Source organism: Accipiter gentilis, chromosome 18 (genome assembly GCF_929443795.1).
Source record: "Accipiter gentilis chromosome 18, bAccGen1.1, whole genome shotgun sequence".
NCBI lineage: Eukaryota > Metazoa > Chordata > Aves > Accipitriformes > Accipitridae > Astur > Astur gentilis.
This window is the reverse complement of record NC_064897.1, coordinates 18,662,754-18,685,955: the sequence shown is the minus strand read 5'-3', so window position 1 is coordinate 18,685,955 and position 23,202 is coordinate 18,662,754. Positions and strand designations below refer to the sequence as shown.

At 40.4% G+C, this 23,202-nt stretch overlaps 1 protein-coding gene across 4 annotated transcripts in view; it reads right to left on the bottom strand.

Moving 5' to 3' along the window:
• The window catches only part of FGD4 (FYVE, RhoGEF and PH domain containing 4), a 112,172-nt gene that overhangs the window by 60,118 nt on the left and 28,852 nt on the right, over positions 1–23,202 (bottom strand). Inside the window, exon 1 of one of the 4 annotated variants that reach the window (XM_049821668.1) lies at positions 18,906–18,999. The exons of 1 other annotated variant lie outside the window; for it this stretch is intronic. In XM_049821668.1, coding sequence (XP_049677625.1) covers positions 18,906–18,915 — 10 coding nt within the window. In that variant the 5' untranslated portion in view covers positions 18,916–18,999. Of the gene's footprint in view, positions 1–10,895; positions 11,187–11,568; positions 11,581–18,905; positions 19,000–23,202 lie in introns of those variants that run through there. 2 more of the 4 variants (XM_049821672.1, XM_049821669.1) reach the window with 2 other exon arrangements.

Below are 23,202 nucleotides of genomic sequence, written 5' to 3'. Positions count from 1 at the left end.
ACATCTCTGTAGTCCTCCTGAGTTGCCTGCCCCATCTTCCAAAGGTCATAAAATCTCCTTCTTTTTTTTTTCCTGAGTTCCAGCAAAAGCTCTCTGTTCAGCCAGGCCAGTGCTCTTGCCCACCAACTTGCCCTTTGGCATATGGGGCTAGCCTGCTCCTGCAACTTTAAGATTTCCTTTTCGAAGAATATCCAGCCTTCCTGGACTCGTTTGCCCTTCAGGACTGCCTCCCAAGGGACTCTGTCAACCAGTCTCCTAAAACAGGCCAAAGTCGGTCCTCCAGAAGTCCAAGGTAGAAGTTCTGCTGTCCCCCCTCCTTACTTCTCCAAGAATCAAAACTCTATCATTTCACGATCACTATGCCCAAGATGGCCTCCAACCATCACATCACCCACAAGTCCTTCTCTGTTCACAAACAACAGGTTCAGTGGGGCATCTTCCATAATTGGCTCACTTGCCCGCTGTGTCAAGAAGTTATCTTCACACTCCAGAAACCTCGTAGACTGTTTCCTCTCCTTTGTATTGTATTTCCAGCCAACATCTAGTAAATTGAAGTCCCCCATAAGAACAAGGGCTAGAGATTATGAGACTTCTCCCAGCTGCTTATAGAATATTTCATCTGCGTCTTCATCCTGGTTGGGTGGTCTTTAACAGAATCCCACCATGATAGCTGTGCCTTGTTGGCCTTTCCCCTCTTATCCATAAACGCTCAACCCTATTATCACCATCATTAAGCTCTAGACAATCAAAACACTCCCTAACACACAGGGCTACCCCACTGCCCCTCCTCCCTTGCCTACCCCTTCTGAAGAGTTTGTAGCCATCCGTTGCAGCATGCCAGTTCTGTGAGTCATCCCTCCAAGTTTCTGTGATGGCAACTATATCATAGTTTTCCTACAGCACAATGGCTTCCAGCTCCTCCTGTTTGCTGCCCATGCTGCACGCATTGGTGTAAATGCACCTCAATTGGGCTACTGATCCCACCACCTTTTTGGTGGGAGAAGCCCTAATTCCTGCACAACCATTCTCAGGCACTTCCATGGTTTCTAACACATCAATAACCCTTGTGTCTGCTGCCACACGGACCTCCATCCCGTACCTCCACTGAGACAACAGACTGAAGGACCTCACTAGCACACCGTCCCTCAAACATTGGTGTGCCACCCCCAGGCTTCTCTCTAGTGAGCCTGGTTTTATTCCTCACACTGAATCTTGTCTGGCACTGCAGCAAACCCATTCAGCTTGCTATCTGCCAGAAATGCATTTATTTTCTTTTGGATTATTCTGTTAATTTAGCAGGCTGAGGTAACCCATGGGGTCAGATGAGCATCAGTGTCAAGAGAAGGAGAAAGTGAGAGAGAAGAACACAATCCTTCCAGGAAGCAGACCTAGTTATTTGCTGTCTTGTTAAGCTGCATCCTTCAAGCTTTGCCACAGAGGCATGTAAGGAAGGAAGAAACAGCTGTAGGACAACTCAAGGTTTTCAGGTATATAATGAATAAAAAGATGGGGAAAAAATGTCTAGATTAAGCAAATGACCTACAGAAACAAGTGACCACCAGGAAAAGGAGGGAGGAGGAAAAGTCCACACAGAAGGGGGCTGGGTGGGGAGGGAGTTTAGGAATGGATATTCAAGACTACTGCAACAAGGAAAAGTAACCATAGTACCTTAAAAAGATGGGTAACTAGCTCCAACAAAGTGAGAAATGCTATGGGTGACTCTGGATCTGCAGCCCAAACAGAAACAAGCTTCTTGAAATGGCAATTTCCCTCCCAGTTCTGAAATCAAAAACTCTTCCACCACTCCCTCCCCTAGCTCTCCTGGTTCACATGCAAGGAGATTTCATACAAGCAATCGCAAGGCAGGTGTGAAGAACAACCACCACGCCATAATTAGAAAGTAAATAGCAGTATTTTTCCATCTTTTTTTTTTTTTCTTTTCTTCCAGCTCACCTGTATCACATGCCCCAAAGAGAAAGCCTGTGGCTGCACAAAAACCCAAAGGACATATAATAAAAGTTCTTAGGGGAAAAGCCTGCCTTTTTGTCCTACATTTGTACAGCATTTGTCATTGTACCACCTTGGTGTCTGCAATTTAGTCCAAGCATAAGAGTAATACAAGCAACTACAAAACTCTCCAAATAATTAAATGGTTGTAGTTCTACAAAACCAAAAAACTATATTAAAGATCATTGAGTGCCACACCACTTACATATATTCTACTAGCGTTTACAAAAGGAGTGCTTTTGCTATGGCAATTGTATGTTTTATACTAACCATATAAAGCTGTAGCTTAAAGTATTTCCCATACTTAAAAAGAATAATCCAGGAACCTGTGGTTCGTTTTTCAATTAATCTTCTCTAGCAAAGAAAGATCAGCAATTGTTAAAGTATTTTTGGTTTTAGAAGGGGGAAGTGGTCAAAGGCTTTGCCTTTATCAAACTGGGTTTGATTTGCCAATTCTCCTGTTTATAAACATGGCTTAACAGTTCACTGTTTCTTATACCTCCTTTTTATACTTATATATATTACAAAATTGAGACAAAGCTTCATGTTATGATTTAGGGAAGAGGAAATTACTATTTATAGTGTTATCCATTCTATTACACTAAGACACAGTTAGCAAATAAATACAAAGAGAAGACCCTCGGGCCCTGCAACTCTGCCTTTTCTCACATTGTCTTCATTGCTTTCTCCTTCCCATGCCTTCCCCCTTGAGAATGCTATTCCTTCAGGCCTCCCGCCTCCACCGCAGCTGCTGCCTCTTCCCCAGTGGCAGTATTACCTCTGACAGTGCCATTCCCGCTTGCCACTGTGCTCTCCTGCCAGCCAGGACATAGAGCTAGACCAGCAGAGCTGGGTGGTGCTAGGCCAGGAAGGCAGCTCTGGTGCCCCACCAGTTTGGGACCATATTGTAGCTGTTACTACAGAAACCCACACCCGTCTTTAAGGAAAGGTAGAAAAAAGGGAAGAGGAAAAAGCTTGTGACCTACCTTAATAGTGTTGTGCCACCCGTCTTTATTCACTTTCACAGATTAAACGTATCACTCGTATAACATCTTTGCAAAACAGCTTAAGACCATACATTCTCATTTTCCAGTTAATTTAGCTTTTGGTCACATACACAAAACACACACGTGTCCCCCAAAACCCCCAGAACCCAAGCCAGGAAGACCACCACACAGGATTTTCCTTAGATTCAGCAGTACAGTGAAAGGCTGAATCCATAACTTAATTACCCCTGTCACATTAGAAATCCAAACAGTACAGAGATTCACAAGTGAAACAGGTCAGAACGCAGTGACCGTGATTTTGCTTCCATATAAAAAACAAGTTTGGGCAGTGATAGATACTAAAAATAAAGTACAAATTATTCTTGGTTTGAGTTAATAAAAAACAGGATGGAAGATTCACAATAAACACCAGAGTAGAATATATCGGTACATTTCTGGAGTAGATAAGAGCATATAAACAGTGGTCCAGAAAAAAAACCAAAAACCGATTCAATCAAATATTCTGTGTCTGAAAAGAAGCAGTAGCAAATGTTTGGGTAACCTACAGTAGAAGGCAGCAAACACACAATGATCTTTCCCCTCAGTCCCCATGGCTTCCAGCATCAGTTGTTTAGGGATCACACACATCAGCAGATGCATTTGTGCAACCGTATTTTACCAGCTGCTGGAAATTCACTATGAATTTGTTTAGTCTTTTTCTGAATCCCGTTTATATTTCTTGCACAGAATACGTGACAATATGGGCATTTTCAATCTAGTATTAACTACCTTAACTCTGACTCCATGCTTCTGGGGAAAAGAAACTTGGTGGCACAACACATTTGCCCTTCCCCTTCCCACCCTTCTCTGTCCTCCCTGTCACATTACAAAAAGCATCAGATTAACTTTCTCCAGAACACATCAGTTCCTGAAAATCATAGAACCATAGAATGGTTTGGGTGGGAAGGGACCTTTAAAGATCAGCTTTAAAGTTCAGCTCCCCTGCATGGGAAGGGACATCTTTCACTAGATCAGGTCTCAGGACAAAGCATTCCAGTATCTGTTCATGACTATTTCCTTCTGCCTCAAATATATAAATGACTTTAGTCTCCTAACTTTGTCCTGTTAGAGTCAATTTAATCTAGTACATATAGGATTGTCAGCAAATCGGGACCTTCTTTACAGAGCTTTTTCTCCCCTGCCATTCATATATAGTACTGCTTTTTTCCAGTCCATCCAGCCTTGCATATCTCAAGCCACCAGAGAAAAGTAAAAGGAATTCCTCAAATCAATTTCTTTCAAAAAAGGAAGGTAACAATATAGACAGGGGTTACAAATACGAGAGTGTATAAGTGTATTTCAGCTTTTGGTGCAATAAGGGTGCAAGATCAGAGACAGCTGTGACTCTGTTTTACATAGTGAAGTTGTGCTGAGAGTTAAACACAGCCTTCACAGAGACCGCATCTACACTAATGAAACTATAATTTCCTTTAAATTATTGCTATCCACACCCCAGACCTCATCAGCCAGACGGTAATAGCTTTTCATCATTTATTTTAACACAAAAGCAATCAATAAGCTTTTCCCCACAGTTCTTGAACTGCTATCTATGAACTCTAAAAACCTAGAATCAGAGATGATGCCAGCTATAAAACAGACACGGCCAAGTTTCCTTGTCGTCTTTCTTACAGAAAAGGATTCTAAAATGCTACCCAATTTTGCAATAGACTGGATTAAAGCAGGTTCAGTGATCTACAAAGAAAATCTTATTCCATCAAAACATGACAAATAGACTACAGTCTCAAAGAACTGTAAGTAGATCACGTGTGATTGAGCAGCTTTTCCCTCTCATCACGACTATGTCCTATGCATTGTTTTGCACTGAAAATGCCTATATCAGATTGCAGAAATATCACACTTCTACTCACACAAGCTGAAGACATTCCACAGAAGACACACACATACATAAAAAAAAGCCCTCAGTTACCAACTGAAGTTTTACTCCTGTGTTAAGCACCAAGCAAAAAAGCATTCTATAGTTTTCAGAATTTTTTAATAGTAGGAAAATTCTGGAATATTCTCAGTCAAACCAGAGAAACATCAGCAATAAGACAAGTCTGGAAAATTTAAGTCAATTATTTAGAAAGCTGATGTTTTACAATCAATAAAATCAGCTTTATAAACACATACGCGTGTGCACACACACACAAAAATGCAAGCAGTAATTAACCTGTTATGGCAGAGACCAGGCCATGGCTTACAGAACAAGTGGTAAAATGGGGAAAAATTGGTGCGCAAGGTGCTTCAACTACAGTGTTCTAGACTAAGTTTTTAAAAAGAGCATTCATCCAAAATAACAGGATGCTAGCAGAGAGCAGAGGGGTGCAGCATTGCCCTCTTTACTAAGGGCAAACAGTACTCACACTGCTACCTGTGAGTATTTCATTGAATTAGATTTTAACTGTTGTGTTTCAATTCTTAGGTAAAGCCTTAATTCCACCACTAAATCTTCCATTTTATTTTGGCATATACAGCAGCTATCTAAGAGATTGTTTGTAGCAGCTTCCACAGTTAAAACTGACTTACGCACAGAAATCTTGACAAGCCAAGGGACAAAAACACTTACTTGCCAGTTGCATTACAGTGGGTGGCCAAGACATAACGGCAACATAAGGCCCCAAGCAATGGTGTGAACAAGAGCTACTGAAGAGAACAGACATTAAAACTGCCTTGGCACATAGAACTGCCAGAGAACTATTACAGCTGTAAAGAAAAGTAGCACAGGATCTTTAAAGAAAGGCAACAGGTAATCTTGTATTACCCATGAACCCTTGTGATATTTTAGTGAGCTTAACAACAGGTATACAATACTTGACCATGTTGAATGCTAGTAAAACTAGCATCAAATTATTTATTCTAGGTAATAGATCTCAGTCTCAATGTAACTGCTGCAAGCGTGATATGGGAAGCCATCAAACTATTTTGAATTACAGAAAAGGCACTTCATGCTTTCACTTCCTGACCATAAGTGACCTCCTTAAGAAAGGGGGGGGGGGAGTTAACTTGTGTAGGAAATGGGACAGGGCTGTGGAGCACACAAGAGATGCTGGGACTGAGAAGATACTAGGAAGAAGAATTCCAAGTGATAAGTGCAGGTCATGCTCTGCAGGAATAACTAACTCATTACAGAATCAACTTGTTCTTTCAAGTAATATTACAAGCTCTCGAGCTAATTTTCCTTCTACTACTCAGACAGCAGCTATGTTTGAAACTACTTCAGGGAATATACTACACCACCACCCATGGCACTACACAATGCCTGCAAAACAAAACCATTAGCTGTAGAAGAGACTGGAATTCAGGTCTTCTGAAGCCTCAATCCCCAGTTCATGAACCTTTGCTAAAAAGGTTGGCACAATACTTTGTTTCAATCTTAGCTATCAAATCTAAACCAGATACTTAGAACTGTAACAACCACAAGACTACTTAATTGGGCACCTGAACATGGAATTTTAATTTTTTTTTCTTCAATAAGTGTTACTACAAGTGTGAGTGGAACAGACAAGTTGCAACACTCTTCAATACCAGGGTTAGCTGCATCTATACCATCTTCATGAAGGTGAAGTGCTTCTGTGGTGGTGGGAAAACCACAGCACCAAAGTACAGTCCACAGGATACACAAGCCAGCAGATGTCTACAGATAGTCGAGAACAAGCATAAAAAAAGCTGCAGTGAAGGATCCTCCAAAAGTGAGTAGCTGGAAAAGCACTTCTACTTGGAAAAGCAGTTCGAGTAGCCATATATCGGGACTAAACTATTCTTCCTTCTAATTCAAAATTTGGCTGCTTTGGGTTCCCTTTCCTCTGAAGCACTGGAGACTGGTTGTGGCCATTGAGTCCAGGTAAGCAGCATGCTCATAGTAGAGTGCATTTCTCAAGTGCCTGCTTAAGTTTTCTGCTAACAGTGATCTCATGACATTGGCAATGACTTCAATCTTTCTTGCTGGGTTTCTGAAGCATAGTATAACATTTGCCTTTGGGTCATTTACTACAGTTTAAAGTTTTGTTTAAAGTTTGATTCCCATAGCCAGTAACAGTCTGTAATTCTCAGTGTGCCAGAAGAAAAGTCTACTGAACATCTAAATGAGACTTAAGTTTTATGGCTGCCTGTGATTGAGGAGGGCGGGGGAAAACCCCCCACAAAAACTCCTCAGTGACCAAACAGCTCCTTCCAGTCCTGAGCTCCACATTCCCAAATGTACTCAAGTACTCACTTTTCTCAAATATTCATCAAAAAGTAAACACTGCCCACGTCTCTATCAGTCAAGTAGTAAGTCAGTTAAGTCAGTATAAGTCAGTTAAGTAGTAATTTTACACTTAAAATGAACAGCTTATTATTGCATATAGTAAAAACAACCAGATGAACTGAGAAAAAAAACTTAGAAATAATTCCACTTCAAGATACTCTGTTGCTAGCATGCAATCGTTTATCCCCACCCAGTTCTTCTCCCAACTGTGAACAAGGATTACCTGGGAGGAATGTTTTCTGAGGTCATTTGCAGACCAGCTCCGAGTCTTCTGGTTCTTCAACTAGGAAGGACAAAAGTACTTCTGTACTAAATGTAAGCCCCTCTAGGAAAGACTGAAAAATCCTGCCACAACTCATAGACCTGTCATTAATGTGCACATTGCCAGTGCCTCACATTTTGTTACTTACAGTCTCACTGCACTGTACAGATCTAGTACAGTGATCTGCTTTAGAAGAAATTCAACAAATTTGATGTTTTCTAAAATCTGGTACAGCAATTTCTAGCATCATGAAAGAAGTGTTAATGCCTGCGTTTTGTCCCTACCCATACAAAGCATAAAAGACGCAAGCAATTTTACATGACTAGGGCCCGGCAAACAGACCAACAGCAGCAGTGCCTGTGTCAGCAGGTTTATCCTCCCACACCCAGCATCCTGAGGACTCCATTATTTCATGGGAGCTGCAAAGAGAACAGTTTGTAAACAGGCACCAGGACTTTCCAAAACAGTTGACCCTTCAGAGGGAGCTGCAGGCTTTAACCTTCAAATAGCCACGCTGCTATAAGGAGGCACTACAGAGCCCGGGCTTGTTTGTTTGTTTGTTTTAATGGTCAGAATACACAAGTAAACAGCACCAAAAAAAGTGTATTGAAAACTGAGCATGTTTAAAAGCTCTGCCAAGTAGCAGCCTGAACACAATGTATAAATAAATCCAAGTCATGTCAAACAGCATTCCACAGTCATGTGTCAAGTGAAAAGCAGAAAGACTTGTCTGTTTGAAGAAAACAATTGTGACCATTTATATGCAAGCCAGCTTCCTATATATTGACTCAGGATTTTACCATTTAATGACAAGTTTCCTGAAAGCTTAGTATGTACAGATAGTATAAACAAGATTATGATGAGCCCACTGTATACTAGCTTGTATTTCTAGACACTATTTATTTGGGAGCTCATTCAAAATGTCTTTTTTCATGAGATGAGCTACCTAAATTGAGCTTACCCTCTTAAAAACAAATCACTACTCAGTATGACCCATCACCTCTGCTGGCCTCAAAGCCTGTGTCTTAGAATAAATCTCCTTCAAGTGATCATGTAGCAGATTACACTGACCCTCATTTGTTTGCATTAAGCATAAACATCAGAGCCACTTGTAATAATCCACCAAAGATAGAAAAAAAAAATCTTAAAAAAAATCATTAATTTCAAACAGACATTTAACAGTTCTTCTGTTACATGGAAATGGGATGTCTACTATGAGAGGCCAGATGCTCAAATGGATTAAAGAGTGTCTAGCCTTTAAATCCTGCATCCACAAATCAACGCTGACCTAGTGACCTAAAGTAAAAATTAATAAGAAGAAAAAATAGTACTCAACAACCACATAAAAACTATTCAAGAAGGAAATAAAAAAAAAAAATTGTTTGCTCAAGACTATCTGGATATTTACACGGTGCTCATCAGAGAATATAATAAGAGCTGGAGAATGCCAAACGTGAAGTCCCCTATTTATCCTTGAAACAGGTTTAGCAAAGGCAGTGGAAAAGCAAGCTTCTCAGCACACCATCAACTAGCGATCAGGAGAAATCACCTCCGGAAGGGGTATACAAGCCATTACATTATGTCGATATGATTGCTGCTGTCTGTGAAGACTTGCCAATGACACATTAATTCACAACCACAGCGACAGTGAATCCTATAGGCAACAGCTACCTTACTAGAAACAGACTGGGGAACAGAAACATATCCCACACCAGCTACTATGAATAACCTTGGGGCAGTTGCCCTGCCCTTCCCTCCAGCTAGGTTCAGCATAGGGTCTGAAGGGTGAAAGTCTAATCTCTTTTCAAGCACAAAAGCCAATCTGCCTCCTGTGCTCTTTTTAACAACAGAATTACAGACCTGCAACTTGCATGTGTGAACAAGTGCACTGCAGCCTATTAGAAGCAAGTTTTGCATAAATCACCCACTTCAGTGGCCATGCAATACTTCAATTCTGGAGAAGGAAGCAGTTAAAAAAAAAAGGTTCTTTTTAATTACAAGATGATACGGCTTCTATTAAGAGTGCTCACCCCATTCCACCAACGTGTGAGTGTGACATGATGTCTGAAAGGACTTCAGGTATATATACCAGGCTCACACAAGCACAGGAAAAGCTCATACACTACAAACAGGTAAAGTACTCCAAGAAATTAACGCCCCCCCTCAACCTCACACACACACACTTTTGTTAGGGACCAAGATTTGGAAAGCATCTTGTAGGTTAAAAATTCATCCTAGTCAAATATGTTGCAGTCGTGACTTATTAACTCCATTGGTAACTTTGCTCCCAGACTCCAACGCACTGACATTTTAAGTGCATAAAAGCAGAGGACAGATCGGTGGTATTAGGACTGACACAGTTTTAATTAAAAGCCTCTAGTAGTGTCCTCCCCTGTACCAAATAAAAATGGCAGTCCTGGCAAGAAGGATGCAGCGTAAGAGCTTTATTTCAAAAGGGAAAGCCCATACGTGACTAAAATTATCTGCTGAAGTAACATTTTGTCTATTTGGGCTACAAATCAATTTTAATGCCCCTCATTTAAGTCAGTAATTTGAACTGCACACAAATGTTCATCATGCCTTTATTATGAAAAAACTGAATACTCCTAGCTACTACAGCACAACAAAAAATGTCTTTTATAGGACACAAAAGCCTTACAAGCATATATTTCTGATTTTATTTTCCCCTTTAAATGAAATCCTGCCATCAAAACAGTCACAATATTTGCAGAGTATCCTGAAAACTCATGTCTCCGTACAATTAAGTTCTATAAGAGAAACAGTCCGAAATGTTTGGTCAGTTGGGGAGTTGGAAAGAGGGGCAGAGGGTGGGAACGAAGAGTGGAAAACCTGCTCCTGCATTCTGCCTCCCTTACGCTGCTTCCTCTGAGCAAACTGCATAAAACACCCTAAACATCTATTGTATCGCCAGCCCTGTTTGAACATTTTCCCCTCATCTCACCCTTCATGCCAGTACAAAAACCACACATGTATCACATCCAAAAAGAAATCACTCGGACAAAAAGCAATCAGCGTGAAAAGGCATGTAAATCAAACAGATTTGGCAGCGAACAGCATTTCATAAAGACAAGAGATACGAATTGCTCCATTTGTGTCAGTTTGGCCAGTTATTGTTCTGACTTACTACTTTAACAACCCCAAATTAAACTGCTTGAACTGAAACAGACAAACAAAGATCTTTAAAATACAATTCCCCCCCCCACACCCTCTTAACAATAAGCATTATTTCCGTGGTGCTACCATCCTTAAATCATAAAGCCACTGCACCAATTAAAAATTACCTACCTACGTACATAATGAATTTAGTACTGACCTTGCAAAAAGCTTACTCCTCTTGGCTAGAAATCATTAATAGTTTTGGTAAAATCCTTTTATGTGCTCCTCCAGCTAGCTAATTCCAGCCTTCCATTAACGCACTCCATTGCAGATAATTGCCGACAGCACACGCTCCCCTGCTTTTGCTGGTTCCCAACCCAGCAAGGATAATCACATTCCAGCGGGGAGCGAACAGATGGCAGCCTCCATGGTAACCAGTCCTCCCCAGCTAGTGGTAGCACTGGGAGACTCTCGGGGACTGGGCAACAAGCGCTCTTTGTGCTTCAGCCTTGCAAAGCCTCAGAGAAGGGAGAGCCAGCTCCTAACGCTCACTGGGCATGCCTAGCAGGTGCCTTGCCTTCGCAAGCAGGCAGAACACCTTCACAAAAGCTTGAGACCAGGTTTAACCTTGACGCTGCCTATTCCCGCCTCGCGCAGGGGGGAACGGGGGGTAAAACACATGCTAAGATGGAGGTGAAGCTAGCGAGAGTTTTCATTTACTATTAAAACAGAGGGCTCAGAGAAATTAGCGGATGACCGTTTTTCCCTGACAAGATTGTTTTCTGAAGGCAGTCTTATTTCCCCCGAATGCATTTGATTTCAGCACGATGGGAACGTTTGCTGCCTGATCTCTATCTCCCGGACCTTGAAATTGCTCCCCTCAAGAATACCGTAATCTCCCAGCCTGGGTTTTCCTCAACAGGAACTGCGCAGCCTCTTGCTTTTGGTCTGAGGGCTTCTGCCAGGCTTATCTGCTCCACATCTGCCGAGACCAATGCTGATTCAGCAGCAGGCAAAACTGCTGTCTCTCTCTGCTGCACAACCAGACTGCCGGAGGGGCGGGGGGGGGGGGGGGAGGCGTGTCTGGAAAAGCCTTTTTTCGCATCAAAGCTGTGCCTGAAACCACTGCTCCCACCGGGCCAGATCCTGCGCAGCTACACACCTACACCCGTGACATGCACCAGCTTGGTGAAATTCCCACCAACATCATCTGGAGGGGAAAGGGAAGTGGCTTTTCCTAACCAACTGATAACGATCTTGTCTGCAAAACAGAAAGAGCTTTGAAAGAACATATTAAGTCTTTAAATACTGATGAGGTGCACAGCACCACATCTCAAAATAAATATTTAAGGTTCAAACCACTGGATGTGAAAAAGCACGCAGCACGGTAGTCTGTGGACTGACTTTGTTGACGCATTCAAACTTTCTCTCCCTCACTCTCAAAACCACGCAGCACATATGACTAACAGTGTGCCAAAAAAACCCATGGGTAATTTTACTCAGCTGAGCCAAATTTGGGCTTCAAGTTCCTACGTGCTAACTTAGGTCTGCTGAGTTATTCTTTTGAAAAAGGGAAAATGGCTTCCTTTCACCCTTAATGGCACCTTTGATCTTGTAGTTGGTCCTGCAGGGCAGTTTGTTTCTGTGAAAGACTGAAAAACCCTGTGCTGGAACCTATCCTTACAAAAACGCCCATCTTTTTCCTCTGTGTGGCTCCGGGCACAGAGCTCAGTAATTTTCTTCCCCCCACCCCCAAATTTTCAGTTTTCCTCATCCTCACTGCATAAGGAAGTTAGTTTTATTTCACACCAAGCACAGTTAAGTTTTTCTTGCATTGGTGAGAGACACCACTATTAAACTGCTAGCGCATTAACACTGGAAGCCCCTCAGATCGCTGCAGACAGGGCTTAAGTACCTATAAGCCATAGGAGAGTCCCCACCACGGAAAGCACGGCAGCTAAAGAGGACCCAAACTTCAGAGGGGACTCACACAGCTCACAAGGGTGCTGCGGGTACCAGTGACAGGCACAGGACCAAACCCAAGTCTGCCAACTTCCCCTCCAGGACTAGGAGATCATTCTGACTCATGCTGCCAATTTAAACCCATTTTATTCCTCTAAATAAGCAATCTTTACATCACCAAAAATTTCTTAAGCAACCACGGACACCAAACCTAATCATCCATCAGCAACAAGGGTAAAATAATGTAAGGAAGGAAGCCAATTTCCTATTTAACTTGCCAATTGTTAATAATAAAAACTTTTCAGCGTTTAGGCATTATGAAACACACCGATAGCATTTCTTGGTTTGCCTCTTAAAAATAAAGACCATGGCTCAGAAATTAGTTTTAATATACTAATAGATTTTACATATTTATGCATTTCTGGAAAAAAGCTCTAGCAATTACAATTCTTGGCAGACAGACTGACTTTAGAATTACAGCGATTCAAGTTCAGTTTCAGATTGGTTTTTTTCCTTCATGAAAGACACCTCCTACGAAGTAATCTCCTAGGTTTATGTTAATTCTAACTTTGTATTATAAAAATATGGTGTCGTTTACTGAAATATTATAAGCAATTTTGGCATTGGAAAACCTGTTCCAGACACTGACAAAAATACTTAGACTGTCTGTTTTTTAACAAGTACTAGCTGTACTCTTGATAGGAGGATTGCTAGCAGAATAAAGGCAACAGCAAGCAGTCTGAATCCATTTCAGCTTCTTTCTTGGAATTTCTGTAATTCTTAAGTCTGATTTTACACAGTTACAATGCAAAAATTTGAATAAACCAGATGGAGCAGCCATCACACAAAGAAAGGGGCAATAGGATGCACTACAAATTTTGGCAGAAACAATAGGTAAGTTACTTTTTTAGTGTTGCTCCATGTATCCTCTGTACATCTGACAAATGTTTCAATCGATCTACTTGAAAGGGAGAGGAAAACAGCACATCCAAAATTCTTTCGAGGAGGGGTGGACAAGGGAAAGGAAACTTAGCCATGTCCTCTTATTCTTTGGCCCAGTCTGAGACAGATAGGAGTTTAGGAATAAATTGGTGTTAGCTGGAAGTTATTAATGAGAAATAAACAACAAGCTGAAACCCTGCCTCCTGAATTGATTCCACTGAAGGAATTGTCTTTTATAATGATGACACCATGTGCTTCAGCTTTTTCCAGTCCCAGCTGCTATCTGATAGACCAAGACTTTGGTATTTTACTCAAGTTGATGGAGACTCAAACTAGGCTTTAGAAATGTATGCTTTTCAAATTGGATATGGTTTTTTTTTTGGTGATGACCGCTTAAAATCTGTTCATACAGAACAAGTTACGTGGGTTTAGAATAAGGCATATTGCCAGAAGTTAGTCCCCATTCTCTGCATAAGATTTGAAAGCTTTATTTATAAAGCCAACCACAGCATCTAAGTAAATGACACACATGCCTCACACATGCACAGTTTTGAACTTCTGCCCATTTCTCATACCTGTTTTTAGAGTTCTAGTAAAACAACCTTTGTAGCAACTGTATGTTACTGCCAGAGACAAAGCAATACAGTAGACCATTGATCTGCTCTATTATAGTATCACCTTTGTTTCTAAAAAGAAAGCAACTTCAACATAATATGTACGTATTTCTTTTAACTTGATACCATCTGCTATTGAGGAAGTTCACTTCAAGGGAAACAGGATGTCTACATTTTTAAGAGTATAAAAAAATATTCTGTAAGAAATGGTAAGGGCTGAAATGTGTAAAATTTCCTCTTGTCCAGATTCCCAAGAATTAACATATCGTGATAAGCACAGAAGGGCTAAGGCTTCCACACTGGTCCTTTAAGATCCCTTTGTACGCCAGAGATGTTCTTCCAGTCTTACCTCAATTGGCTGTTTTCCTAAATTAAAAAAACATGGTACTTTGCAGAAGGAAAGCAATGAATTAAGCCCTGCAGACAGCAAATGCTTCCTCAGCAGCACCTCTGGAGTTATAAAGCAAATGGAGACCTCATGCCTGGAGAGTTGCACTCCCCTTGCTTCCCAAATGTTTTCAGATCCCACGGTTTTGCATCGGCACCTGCTTCCTCAATGTCACAAGAAACAAGACTACGGAGTTTCTTCTTCTTTCACAGGATGCCCATGTAGTCTGGGAGCTTGTGCGTGCTGGGCGTGGGAGAAAGGGCAGCGACTGTTTTGCTCTTGTTCTTACGGCCACTGTTTGATTAAGTAATGTCAATGTTTTGAGTGATAAACCTTTCCCTTCCAAACTGTTACTGCTTACAAAAGTGGGATTCACAGAAGGGAGATGAGCTATCTGCTTCTCACCAGTTCAGTGACACGAACTGTCTCCATCCGTTGCAGCAATCATTCTTCCAATATTACAACAGCTGTTTCTGTGGATGCTTATTTTTGGCAACTATCATTAAAGGACAACAAAGAAACATGGACAGAGCTCGTACTAGGCCATCTTAGTGACCTATCTGGTGTACGAGCCTGAAAGTTATCCTTTCTTCATAGGCAGTCCTCCAGAATAACTTTCAAGTTATGAAATTAAATTCCTTATAGAAGTAGAAAAAATAAAACTTCTGCTGTTATGTCTCCAAAGATAGTTATTTTCAGATCAGGAACAGCACCAGCCCAATACACTGAAACATTTATTCCATAAACTGGAATTACTCTAGTTTCCAAATACTTTACAGGACCTCTCCCACTGAGCTGTACTAGTAGTGCCTCCAAGTTAGTAATGCCTGTAGAAAAGGACATTGTTTTTTCTTTAAAGCGAACAACAAAGCACATCTAGAGTTAGTCAGGCACATTGATTAATAAAATTTTAACGTATAATGGAAAGTAAATTATGTAAAAAGCAATTTAAAAATAAATAATCCATCAAGCCAAAGACCCTAGATTAGAACTCCTTTCTCTAGTAAAGACAATCCTCTTGGAAATTGATGATCACAAAGAAACAGTTAGTTAATAGGATTTTTTGTAAACATTGAATATTCGTATGTCAACAGTAAAATGTAGTGCACGGAAGAGCTGTTAAGGAGAATGTATGATAGCACAGCCTCCCTGAAGAGGATACTGCAGCTCAGGCGTTGCACGTACAAGGCACGAGACAGCTCATATTGATGGTACCTATCCAGAAGCAAGAGGTCTGGAGCTGCTTTTGCAAGATGTGCATGAACAGAGAGAAAGGGAAAGCCAACATCAAGGGGCTTACATTCCCACAGCAGGATAAACTGTGGCACTAATGCCTTTCAATCCATTTGCATTCAATAAAAAAGTAAGAGGGATGACAAAAGCAGAGCTGGTTTTTAGCTGAAAACTCGGTTTGTCAAGGTAGGACAATTCAGTTCAGTGTCTGGAAGCATCCAACAACAAGGCACAGCAACCACCAGACATGTCTGATTATTTCTGCAATTGCACAGAGCGTTTCCATGGAAAAGCAGCAGCCTCCTAGGTTTGACATTCAGCGTCTGACAGCTGAACCAGCCAAAGCTCAGACATGCAAGGCTTAAAGAGAGATTGCAGACAGCTCTTTGGCCGTGGTTCTGAGCAATGCAAGAGTAAAACCATCTCTGAGGGAGAGCCTAACCCCAGGGGCTCTGCCCTCTGCTCTTTATTTACCAGTTAAGATCCCAATGAAAGCAGAATAGACATCAGAGTGTAGCACATGGGTAGGAATTGTGGCCACAGGGCTTTCCTTTCTCCTTAGGCTTTACTAACAGTTTCTGAGAAGTCTGGATGGGAACTGCAGGACTGCTCTTCTATACTCTGGTTTGGACAACTCCCACCAGGACTTGTAAACAAAGACAGAAATGGTGTGTCTGGAAGAAGAATGGCCTGTAGGTTCTCTTCGCTATAAAGTATCCTTAAGTAAAAACCACGAACAGTAGGAAAGTAAGGAAATGTAAAGAAACCATGCTACCATAAAATAGTTGAAGATGTTATTAGGTGTTCAGCGTGCTAGTCTCCTTCATGCAGATACAGGAAGTTCTTGTATTTCATCAATTAAACTTGGGAATAAAAAAAGTTGTTATCACTCCAGAACTTTAATTTATGCTTCATAGAGGTGATCTGAGGTACAACAGGAGCTGTGGTATTTGAGCTGTACTAAATAGTACATCAGCATCCTTGTGCTTTAGCCCACTGCAGGTGGCTAACCTATTAGTGGCAAAGAACCCAGAAAAACTCTTAAAACGCAGTCAGAAGACCCACTCACATAATTCACATTGATTCGATTTAAATTCCTCTCCAAACTCAGCAAGCACCACTTTGCCACAGATTTCTAAGATCTAGAAACACCTGTGTTAGGTCCAACACAAACACTTTTCTGAGCAACCTGTAACAGCTTTCTGAGCAAATAACAGATCACTTTTACAAAACACCTTGCTTTTCCCTAGCCTGAAGCTCTTTCAGCAGGTCAACAGATCAGCCAGCAGTAAACTGCCTAAAGAAACCAGGCTTGGGTATTTGATCAGGCAATCGTGGAGGATGCCCCATCCATGCCCACAGCTGACAGCACTGCCAAGAGGAAGGAAAAGCAGTATTGCAGGATTTAATGGCAGCTGAGAAGTCACACTAACAAAAGCTAAAAATTCCACCTACCTCCCATGCCAGCTCGCACAAGTGAGTTAGCTTTTTTAAGATGCAAATTTATAGTACCACTTAGGCCAACAGTAACTGTGTGTTTCTCTGAGTTACCCCAAATATTCCTGTTTTTATTTTTTATATATTTCAATGACTCAAAAGTTCTCTTTGTAGTCTACCTCCTCCCACAAGGATGAGCAGCCAGTTTCACAGCTGCAAAAAAATGAAGGCTTTGGCAGAGACTATTTAGAAGGGGGTCTTGGTCACAGTTAGGGCTTCCAGGTGGACCCATGACAGATATATGGCATTAGAGGCATACAGCACAAAACCACAGGTTATCTCTTTTTCAGATTATTTGCAATATAAGTAATAGGCCCAGGATAGCCTACTACTGTACAGCATTTCATTTGCAGTAAGAATATCATGGAGGCTTTTATTATTATTATCATACAAGACAACAAAGAGGGAGCCATAGCTTTCAAGGATTTTATTCTTTTGCTACAAGGGGCAGGGGAAGGATATTAGCACATGGGGTCACTCCAATACCTGGAGAGATCTAGACTTTTCATAGTTTGTCTTTAACTCCAGAAGTACTTACTACACATAAGGATAAGGAAAAAATTAAACAACATAAATCAAGACACACCTACAAAGAAAGACTCCTACACATTCTGAGAAATGACTGACTGACATATATACATACAAAGTAGAACTAATAAACTGATCTTGCTCACCAAAAAAACCTTTGGAAACACTTTTGAAATTTTGATTGTCTTTGCTATAGCACTGGTGAGCTCACGGACTCAAAATCACACAGTAAAAACAGGGGTGAATATTTAACTGCATTTCTATGTCCCTCAACTAATACAATATAGTGCAAACATAAATCGAGTGTGTATATATACACTACAATGAAATACTCTCCATCCAGTCTGCCTGTACTTACATTTTAAACAGCTAGAGTACAGGCACTCTAGTAGATATAAGTATTATCTAAACTTTACTTTCAAGAAAACAGAATATTTGGCAATGCACTGCTAGCTAATGATGTGGGTGGGCTGTAGTGACATGCACCACTTCCCTCCCATCCATAGTCTCAAAGATCATCACTATTCTCAGACTGCATGTGACAGAAAAATAGGAAGGAAAGGTTAGGAAAGTGTCAGAAAATAAGTTCAAATTTGAACACAAATCCATCGTGTGCTGTGAGGAAGGTCACAAGATTCAGCTTCTCATTGCGGGGATAGCTGCCTTGGATCAACACACTCGTGTTCTGCTTCCGCTGCTGCTCATCCTAGCGATGAGAATTCAGTTCAGCGCAACTGCCCTTGGATGCTGACAGATGACTTCTCCTTCCTCAATGATGGCAAGAAACATACTTTCTTGTTGATATTAGCAGAAAAACTAGATCTAGACTACAGAATGCACTCCTGCACAGACAAGTTTGATCACAGGCTACTGGAGAACTTACTTGACTCCTGCTGTCTTCTAATTCTTTAAAAGATATCTTAAGTGTATCAGCTACAGGCCACGATAAGAAAAATATGTGTATCTTTATTTTCAAATATTCCTGAGACTCACCCACAGGCCACAAATTTACTTCAAAAACAGTAAACTATTAAAAAAAACAGGCAAAAAGAGGTTTACTTACAGCTACCCATGCCTTATATAGGAACGTCATTACCGTGAGCAGAAATCCTTACATTCCAATGTTTTTGTGCAAGTAACTCTACCCATCTAGGAGACAGTCCTTAAACTGGGCATAGAATGAACATTATCAACTCATTATATATAAAAGGAAGTTCTGAATTTCATAACTTACTGACATAGCTCAGGAAATAAGCAACAAGAAATATTTCAACACATACTTACAGCAGATTGTGCGAGTGGGCACTTAAAGAAAATGTTTCTTTAAAAAGAAATAAAATCCTTACAGGTCAAGATTCACTTGACTCAGTGCCATCAATAACAAGAACTCTATAGCTGTGTTCTATTCCACATTATATAAGCTACATTCCAGTTACATCTTTAAGACCTTTTAAGAACACTCACTTCTTAAGAAAATAATGGGCAGCTCTGGCAATGCAGAATGGCTGTGACTCAATGTAGAAGAGCGGTTCTGTGTTGTAGTTTGTGAAGAACTAGAAACACATGAATAAATTCAGACAAAGGATTTGTGTAAGATGCTTCCACTCGTAGTCTCACTACTCTTTTCATTGTATTAAACTGTCTAATAGTGAGTTATTTATTATCTTCCAGTACTAGGAAACTCGTAAACACGACAATCTTCTAATTTGCATTTGGTGCTCTTCCATTTTTACTTCTCATCTTTGTGGTCTTTATACCCAACTTCAGCAGAAAGCCTCCAAGCCTTCTACCGCTACATGTTTGAGCCACGCAAAATTCAGCATAGAAACACGTAAGCAGGGACTGCCAAAACCTTCTGACTCTTTTCTGCATTAACTATTACATTACTGAAGTGATATTAGAGAATTTTCAGGCAGAATAAAAGACTTGACATTTTCCAACACACCAATATAATGAACCCATATGACAAAATCCCATGGCATCAGGCAGATATGATGCCAGCAGCTTTCCTTAGAAAGTTTTCTAGATAGACACCCACTCACCCATCACACTACCTGCTCCACACAGCTTCCTTAGAAGACCACTAAATACTCCACTGCTCATTTTTGGGTACATTACATGCAGGAAAAAATCCCGATTTCAACAGATTTCCAAAGACACAAGGTGTCAGCTACGTCATACAAACCGCCATGTGTAACTAACTAACTGCCTCTTTCAGACAGTCGTCTTCCTTTGAAGTTGTAATGTCTGAATCCCTTTAGAAGCACAACTTACAGGCATCAGCTGCAGAAAAGTATTACTTGAAAAAACAGTATCACTATCTCTCAATATATTAGAAGTCCCAACTCCTGGCAACAGAAGAATAATCACAGCAAATCTGAGGTGCCACATGAAAAGAGTTTTGCAGCCCTCATATTGGGAAAAGTTTGAAATCATAAAAAAGTGACAAATTAAGCAAATAAAAAGACAAAATCTTTTACAGTAGTTTTGGGGGGTTTTGGTATTTTATTTTGAGAAACTGCTGAAGACTTTGTTGACTTTCACAACAGCAAGATACAATCATAATGCAAAGCAGAAAAACAAATGGATAAATGCCTGCAATGTCAAGATGAATTGCCCCATACATGCTAAGGGTCCCTGCAAAACAGTGCCTTTCACAAACAGCTGCACTAGGAGGACTCCAGTGACACCCACCGGAGTAACTCCTCCTCAAATTGATTTTTCAAAACAGGAGGCACTATGAGCTAAAATAAGAAGTGGAGCATGTATCTACCACACTATTGCTTCATGATGTGTGAAAATTTAGATTTCAGAAAACTGTCATTTAATGATAAGACAGTTCTAGAAAGACACAAATGGAAGAAATAGTAGGAGACTACACAGTCCGATACTCAGCCATGAAGTGTAATTGGTATGCCTAGTCCATCCTGGGAAGATGGCTGTGACAAGACTACATCATCAAATGCATGCACTACATTTACCTCAGCCTAACAGAAAAGAAAGAAAAATACAGTGCAGCCAGACAGTTCAGCTAATGAATTTATGAATTGTTTTTTAATGGTTCTTCACTAGAAAGCCACCTGATGCTACTATCATAAGTCAACCACTCTGTCATTTTCTCCTAACTGCTAGCTGGGCTAAGATCCTCAGCATTCCCAGAGAAAATGGAGTTTAAACATAATCATCTCTAATGCTGCCCACTATCTCACCCAGAAACTCTTCTCACCCTTTCCTTCAAGCCCTGAAACTAGTATTTGAAGGCTCAGTATGAATTATAACGATCTTTTTGGTTATGTTATTTCTACCAACTTCCTGCAACTTTAACAGCAGACACACTGAATTTTCATACTCTTTTTCTTCCTGCAATTTCAGGTTATAGAAGGAAGCGATAGCTGAACAGAAATGAATGAAACAAAAAATTTGCTTTTCATTTTGCAGAGTTACATTTGATTTCAGCACTATAACCATTAGGAGTGATTGCTGTCATCAACAGGAAAACACCCGCATTCGACAGTCTACAAAGAACACTTACTCATCTGGACCGCAATTAGAATTCAGTAGCATTATATCATTCATTACACTGCCATTTATTTAAACTTTTATTGTTTTATTTAAGCTTCCATTAAGCCTTTTATGACAAATAATTAAGGCTGCACTGTAAGACAGTGACTTTTTTGTCTCTTCAAATAGACAATTTCTATTATTTCAGTAAATTGTAATCTGATTTTAAGGCAATCCTATATTATGATGGTACACAATATAGCAAAATCTGTAGTCTAACAGGTTTCAGATTCAGCTATTAATCAGTCACTCTATTCCATAACAAGTAGAGATTTTAATAAATTGTGACATTCATACCTGGAAGCTACAAAACGGAGACAGAGAACCCCAGAAGAAATTTTTAACGCAGTCCTACATGATCCAAAAGAAATAACCTCCAAAATGCACCCACTCCTCAACTCAGAGAAGATTTAGTACATCCAAATTTAAGACACTCAGTTGTCAAACCAAAGGCATGTACATTTCTGATTTATCAAAAGTGATGCTAAAAATGGATATAAATACTTCAGTTAACACAACACAGAATCAGGGGAAGACTGCCAAACTGACCACAAGTGCGTTCCTCTGAACACAATATACATTCTGTACATCTACCACCTCCCTCTAAACCAGCAGCTGGCAGCTAGAAACACCTACGTTGCTTATTGAATGGAGCGAGAGACTGCTCAACATTTTATTTCAAAAATAAAAATTCAACCATTTTGTTTTCACCAAGAGCTCACTAAAGAGCTCACTAGGACACACTAAAGAAATAACTGTGACTGGAGTCTCCTTCAGCTATTTAGACTATGAGGATACTGTAAACCACAAGAAGCCTTACTGTCTTCCTCAGCAATCTCTCTGGAGATTTGAGGGATTATGTTGTTTAGATTTGAGAGCAGAAAGATCGAGACGTTCTCTTGGGATACACAGAAAGCCTACATGAGTACAGCATATGATGGCAAACATTCTTGCTATTTTCCTTCCCCCCTCCGAAAGCATCTATCTTCACCAAATTTTGAAACTAAAGTTTGCCAAGGGCCTGTATTTTAGGAAGTCTACCAACCTCTAACCCCAATTAAGCAAAAATGTTACGTGTGTTCAGAGGAATTTTTCCATGTTCACACCACGTCTCTCCTATTTCCAGGGCAATAACAAAATAATAGCTATGTTTGATTATATTCAATAAACTTACTTTTTTTAATAAGCAACCAAGTTGAATGAGTATTCCCTTTTTAGATTTTGTCACTCATGCACTACATCACAGCTAAGGGACAAAGCCTCAGGTATTCGAGAAACAGTGGTTTTCCAGAATTGTAGACTCATCTACTCAACACCCAATTTCAGTAAAATAGCCAGTAAGAAAAAAAAAAAAAAAAAAAAAAAAGCTAACTCCTTGCAACAGAAAATTTTTATACTAAAAACTGAAGCTCATCCAGTCCATCATTTGGTTCACAGGTTTGCAAGCAAGAAAGCTAAAGGAAAAGAGGAGCTACTAGAGAATACTGACGTGCACATAAGTGGAGAAGTTTGTTTCCATTTCAGAGGAGGTGAGGGTTGGGGGGCAGTGGGGAGGCTGTTTGTTGGTTTGGTTTTTAAATCTACAAACAAGCCAGGCCCTGCAGAGTTATTATGTATCATGTTCAAATCACATCAGGTTGTCAACATCTGATTGTCTGTACACTTGTATGTTCTGTGTATGTCCCTCTGAATTAAAATGGTGAATTATACTAATCAGCAGTGGCAGCACACAAGACTTTTTCATGCAGCAAGTGCCAAGTAAACTGGAAATAGCTCACAGAGCTAAAAAAGCACAAAAG